This window comes from Octodon degus, unplaced genomic scaffold (assembly GCF_000260255.1).
Source record: "Octodon degus isolate 3935 unplaced genomic scaffold, OctDeg1.0 scaffold00031, whole genome shotgun sequence".
Lineage (NCBI taxonomy): Eukaryota > Metazoa > Chordata > Mammalia > Rodentia > Octodontidae > Octodon > Octodon degus.
In genome coordinates, this window is record NW_004524607.1 from 11,521,892 (window position 1) to 11,528,515 (window position 6,624).

Genomic DNA, 6,624 nt, shown 5'->3' on the forward strand with positions numbered 1-6,624 from the left:
GCAGATGACTTGGAGAGGACTTAGCATACCAAAGGAGGAAATGCTCAAGCCAGCAATGTGCGAAGCCCAGAGACCCAAGTCCTGGTTACTTTAAACCCTACCCAGCTGCAGCATGGCTGGGCCCTTCCTTCGAAGTGGGTGGGGGGAACAGAGAAGAGAAGGGGCCAGGAGTCTGTTAAAGTAGGTAGAAGCCCATACATCTAATTCCCAAGCCTATGTAAGCAACAGTACCTAGAGCATAGAAGTAAACCCTTTATGCTACACACACACACACACACACACACACACACACACACACACACCATAGGTGATCTCCATACTCCCACACAGATGCACGCAGGTGACCTCCAGGTTGGTCTATCTGCCTGGCCTTCCAGGCTGGATCCAGCATCCCAGGTAGGCAGGTGTTGCCTTTATTTCTCCCACCATGGGGACAAGGAAGGTGGGCACCATATGGGACCATAAGGATAGCACTTCCTGTTTTTGGTTTTAGCCCTCAGGGACCCAGGTGGGAAAGGAGCCTGTCCTTTGGAGCCCTGTCCCCTGCCCTGCAAACACTCTGTACCCTGGAGGCTGTTCCCGTGGCATACAGACCTTGTCACTGTCATACATGTTTAGCAGGAGCCACGTCTGCCTTGTCTTCTGGAACCTCCAGCTCTGGTGCTTCTGGGCCCATCTGGGGAAACCAAGACAGACACCTCAGTGGTGGGGGAAGGACTGGGGTTTCTTGTGTAGCTGACCCTTCACCTGTGCAGGGGCCGGGGAGATGGCTCAGTAGAAGGGCCTGAGTTCAATCCCCGGTTCCACCAGGAGAAAAAAAAAAAAAAAAAAAGGCCTTTTGCCTATGCTAAATACTGCAGCCATGGAGTCCCAGATGCTTTGTGGACTGTCCCAGCCAAGGTGAAGCCCTGCCACTGAGGTGGACCTGCCTCTTTAGCATGCTTGTTGGGGGTTCACTCAGCCCATCTGGGTTAACTGCGTCTATAACATGACCTGAAGAATGGTGGTTCATAGCTCCTTTCCAGTCCCACAATCCTGTGATTTTTACAACTCCAAAGTGAATTCAGTCATTCTTCAAGAAGTTTCTACTCTATGTGGTGGCAATCCCAATGGCCCTCCTCCAACGCTGCCTATAGCCTGGGGTATCCAAGAGTTAGGGGACAGAGACATGGGTGGAATGCACCTTGTGCATGCATTTTGTATGGCAGCAGGCTCACCAGGCTGCTCCTGTCAGCCCCCAATGCTACTACATCCATGCACCCCAAGCTTACGCTGCAGGTCCGAGGGCAGTGAGCACAGTTGGAAAAGGAGCTGTGGGTCAGTGCTGTGGGACCATGTGAGGCCAGGACGTGGGCCAGAGTCTTGGCAGTAGGAGCAGTGCACTGGGAAGAGACTGCTGTGTGAACCTGGTACATGCTCAGAGCAATGCCATGGAGGTGGACATTTGTCTGAGGCCCAGGACTTGGGGACAGGAATGGCCATAGAGAGGGGCCCATAGCATTTTTCTAGCTGCACAAAAGACTCAAAGGGGGGGAGGGCTAGTCCTTTCTGAGTCGCCTGACCCATCTTCTCTGAGGCCAGCAGGCTATACCAGCTATAGTTGGGGGAGCTTAAGGAGGAGGCATATGGCACCTCTTTGCACCAACTGGCCACAAAGAACCAGTGAGAGCAACTGGTCAAGCCCACTTTGACCTACCTGGATCCCTGGGGACATTGTGGGACCCACAGAGAGGTCTGGCTACCAATCTGCCCCAAGAACAAGGCTTTATCTCAGTTTATGCTCCTCAGAATAGTGCCTTTGGGTAGGGAAGTAGAAGGCATGGGAGAGACACACCAGTGGGCTTCCTCCCATTTTTCTGAGCAGCCTCTGGTGGCCCCCAGCATCCCTCAGCACCCTGTCCCAGGCAATGCTTTCCTGGGACACTCCCAAGGCTGACCTCACCTGGGCTATGGGTGCTGGAGCTCACCACGTTGGAGAGGGTGGGGAGGTGGGTGCTCTCCACAGCAGTCAGCAGTGCAGATATGTATGACTGTGTACCACCCAGCCACCCCTCAACTGCCCCTATGACCCTCTTGGGCTGGTACCCCCGACCCCCATCACCTAGACTTGTCATGTTTAACCAGTAGCAAGGCCCATTGGTTTAACTAGAGACACACAGGACATAAAATGCATGTCTTGGGGCCAGGGAGTTGGCTCAGTAGAATAAGTGCTTGCCTGGCAATCACAAGGGCCTGAGTTCAATCCCTGGTTCTGCAAAAACAAACAAACAAAAAACAAACTATATCTCACTGTGTCTTCTAGAGTGTATTTCAGTGTGCTAAGCACAACTACCTCTAATGTCTACCCTTCACCGGTCATCTTCCCAGCTGGGATCTGAACCCACCAGCCCGCCCCTCCCCAGTACTGCCTGTGTGCTGGCAGGACATGCAGGCAGATGACTTCTGTGTCCACCTGTCCCCCAGCATCATGTATTTCACTCTCCCACTGGACAATGAGTTAGCACAGCGTGGGCAGGAGGGGCTGGCCATGGACAGCACTTCCCCTATGGTAGGACAGCCTTTTTGATGCAGGTGGAACCAGAACTACAGCTGTGGCAGGAGGTCAGAAAATCCAAGAAAGGGCCGGCCAGATAGCTCAGCGGGCTAAAGTGCCTGCTTAGGCAAGAGTACAGCGGTCAGGTTCAATCCCTGGCTTGCTGTGCCGGCCGCACCTCCAGGGTGTGCTGAGATAGCGATTGATACTGGGTGTGGTGGTATGCGCCTGTAATCCCAGCGCTTGAGAGGCTGAAAACAGGAGGATTACTGCTAGTCTGATCTACATAGTGAGACCCTGCACAACCTGTCCTAAATTCATAAAAAGAAAATCCAAGGAGAAGCCATGAAGGAGTGGAGCTGCCTCAAATCCTGTTTGCTTGGGTGCCTGCTTGGTTTGCAGCAGTCTCCAGACCTCACCCTCACCTTTATGTCCCCTCCCCCATTTCTAGCAAGGCCAAACCTTTGGGGAGAGTGCCCTTCTAAGGCCACCGAAGGTCCTATGATCATGTCCCTTCTGTGGAGCTTTCTGAGGTTAATGGTGGTTGAAGGTGCCCTATAAGAACAGGATACTTAGGGACTCCATGACCCTAGGCCCTCTTGCACAAGTGTGCACAGCTCTTACCCAAAGAGGTAGTCCAGGGCCAGCTCTGCGCCTGAGCGCTTAGCTGGTGGAGTCTGCACTGTCGAGAGCCTTGCCTCTCGTAGCTGCTGCTTCTCCTCCTTCTTCCGTTCCTTCTTCAGCTTCCTCTCCAGGACCCTCCTCTCCTCCTTGGACAGCTGGGGGGCTGTGTCCTGCACCCCACTTGCTGCCACCCCCTGGAAGGCAAGAACAGCATTTGTCAGGCCGGGAGACTCAGGCAGGGAGTGCTATAGGCTTTCCAACCCTTCACCCCCACAGCAGGAGCCCACCGGAGGACTGGCCTGGCTTGCACAGTGGCACCTCAGCTGTGGGATCACAGTGTGGGAGATTATCATGTGAAGACAGGGACAGGTGTGTGGGGGAAGACAGCTTTGGTGTTGCTGGAGCTGACTGTACCCCTGAGTTCATCTGCTGCGGGTCCCCCTGCAGGCCTGTGGAGCCCTATTCCCACTCCCCCACCTGGCTGCAGTCACCGATGGTGCCCATCCAGGCTGTCCAGTCCCTTCTTGAGTGAGCCTTGTGCTGTCACCATACATGGCCAGCAGGAGGCAGCATTCCTAAAGCCTATGCCAGCTGCCTGTTTTTTTCTGGCCAGGGGGGTGGAACACACTTGGGGCTGGCACTGTCTTTACTCCCAAGGGGTTCCCTTGGTGACAACCTCACAGGGAGGAAAGTGGCTGGGACAGCCTCTGATCTCCTGCAGGAGCCTCCCAGCTAGGGGCCAGGAAGCACGGTCCCCCCTCTCTCTACCCCCCATGAGCAAACAAGAGGCACAGAATCCAAGAGCGCCAAGTGGGTGTCAGGCTACTCTGGTTGGGAGAGGGGCTGAGACCATTCCAGCAGCTGTCCACCCACTTGTCTTTCCTGGAAAAACCAGAACACCAGTGTTTACTGTGACCTAGGCCAGGAGCCTAGTGTGCTCCACCCCAGCACTTCCAGGAAGGGTAAGCACCCTATGCAGCCAGATTCTCAGAGCCCTGGCCTGGGACAAAATCTGAGAGGCAGTGGGGTTCCTCCTCCGGGCATGTTCCCTCAGCATCCACTCTCAGCATCTCCCTCCAGCTCCTCCCCTTCAAAGAGGTGTCTCCTGGCACCCGTGCAGGACCTGTGAATGCACTGTAGGGCAGGAGGAGCAGGGTGCCCACAGGGGTCCCTGGATGCTGAGGGACAAGGGGAGGAGCATGAGGTGGGTGGCTAGCCTCTCGGGGGCTTGCCTCTCAGGCTGCCGCCCACCTGGCTCCTCCAACCAGCTCCACACCTTGAGGGAGGCCAGCAGGCAGGAAGGGGGTTTGGAGAGATGAGAGAGGGGTGTGGAGTCCCGTGACCTGACTTTTCAGTACCCCTGAGGCCAGTGCTCCAGCTTCTGATCCCAGAGGCCCAGGCCAGAGGGGTCTGTCACGCAGGAGGGGCACTTTGACCACTCCCCAGGGATTTCTGGGCATGACAGGCCCAGGTGTCTCCAGGAAGCACTCCCACATTTACTAGGGACCTGGACAGCCAGGGAGACAGGTGGGTGTACTCCTCATGAGAAGCCACAAAGAGGTGCCAGAGGGCAAAGGCAAGGCTGAGATGGAGGGGCCGAAGCAGTGGAAGCTGCACGGGGACTCGGGTTTTAGCTGTTCCTCTCAGGGCTACTGCTCAGAATGTAGGGCTACACTGTGCATCAGGCACATATGTATAAGGGAGTGGTCAATGCCAGGCTCCAGCTGAAGAAGCTAAGTATACCCCAAGAATAGCCATGCCTCAGGGCCACACCAAGGGCAGAATTAGTAGATGAGGCTTTTTTGGGGGGCCCACTGAATAAGTCCCACCTTTCTGTTAAACTGGGTGTATCTTTTTCTTTTTTTCTGTATTTTAGGACAGGGTCTACAGTGTACTGGATCTCATTATGTAGATCAGACTCCTAGTGATTCTCCTGTTTTCAGCCTCCCAAGTGCTTAAACTGGGTGTATCTTGCCTGTGTGTGAACAGTATGAGGGCCTTACAGACTGACACTAGCCTTCAGCCCTTCTGCTGCAGCCTGCGGGGGGGGGGGGGCACAGCTGCTGGACCACACGGCACTGCTTCCTTCCATCCTCTTCAAAGGAAAGGGATGGGAGGGGGGAAAATTGGAACATGGTCTCCCCTCACACTCCTGCCAGCTGTGGTCCTCCTGAGTTCCCTGAAGTCCCCAGAAGTGGGAAGGACTGCCATTCTGAGTAAGTGGCTGAGGTTCAGGTGGTCAGGCTGCAAAGGCAAATGCTTCTACCTCATGGGGCTGTCCTTGAGCCAGCAGTAAGGCCATACTCAGGGCTAAGGGGTCCTGCGGAAGTGCTGGTATAGAGTACCCACTATGGCATCAGGACTGACTGGTCAAGTGTGTCCCAGGCTCTAGATGTACCGGGGGTCAACCTTACAGAATGACAGCACTGTCTACCCTGGGTACCGGACACAAACTATTCTAAGGACATGATGGCACTGGGTGGCCAGTTCCTTCGGAACAGTGACTCCAGTTCTCCAGCTGTTGCAGGCTGAGATGAGGAGCTCCTGCTGGCAGGGCAGTGGGGACAGACACTGTTGTCACATTACCACTTTCCATGCAAAGATGTCCAACTGTCCTGGGTGGATTTGATGTGGGGTCTCACTTTTCCTGAGTCAGTGGTCACTCATAAAAAGCCAAATCTTGCTGGGTGTGGTGGTGTGCAACTGTGATCCCAGCTACTCGGAACGTGAGGGCCACCAAGTTCAAGCCCGGCAACATAAGTTACAAAAATCCTATCTCAAAATACAAAACAGGCTTGGGCTGTAGCTCAGTACAAAGGCCCTGGGTTCATCCCCCAGTACAATCAATCAACCAATCAATAAATATTAAAAAGGGGTGGGAGTACAGCTCAGTACAAAGGCCCTAGGTTTACTCCCCAGTGCTGGGGGCAGTGTGGAACCCAAACTTGTGCTTCGGAACTTTGGCCTTGCAGTCCTAGCCTGTATGAGGTGACCCTCATGGCTACAGCCATCATGTGGGTGATTTCAGCTACTCTGAGGTGGTGGGCCACACGCATTAAGAGGTGGTGGGCAGCAGCTAGAAGCTGAGGGACCCACAGCTAAGATCAGGGGCTGCTGTTCCCCAGAGGCAGGCATTGCCACACCTCCCCAGAGACCCAGCTTTCTGTAGCTGTCAGGCCACACACGTAGGAGGAGGTCTCAACTTAGTAAATGACAGTGTTGATGCACTTGCCACTTTCCAGTTCACCTGCAGATGTGACCTCACTTAGGATTTGCAAACAGCCTGCATTAACATAAAAAACGGTAAAACGTTTTGGTAATTTGTACCTTTCTAGGAATCTATCCATTTCATCTGTATCTTCAATCTAGGTCTTGCTTTATCTTGGTCTTAACCATCCAGCAGAAAAGTATAAAAACGAAGTATAAGAAGTAAAGCCATGTTATTATGTTGAGCTGTAGGGGACTCA

General features: G+C 54.1%; 1 protein-coding gene across 1 annotated transcript in view; it reads right to left on the reverse strand.

Annotated features, from left to right (window-relative positions):
• The window catches only part of CUNH7orf50 (chromosome unknown C7orf50 homolog), a 146,431-nt gene that overhangs the window by 1,543 nt on the left and 138,264 nt on the right, over positions 1-6,624 (reverse strand). The window contains exons 3-4 of the mRNA XM_023713429.1: positions 3,158-3,351; positions 595-676 (exon numbers count right to left, since the gene is read on the reverse strand). Of these exons, the coding sequence (XP_023569197.1) occupies positions 595-676; positions 3,158-3,351 (276 nt within the window). The remainder of the gene's footprint in view (positions 1-594; positions 677-3,157; positions 3,352-6,624) is intronic.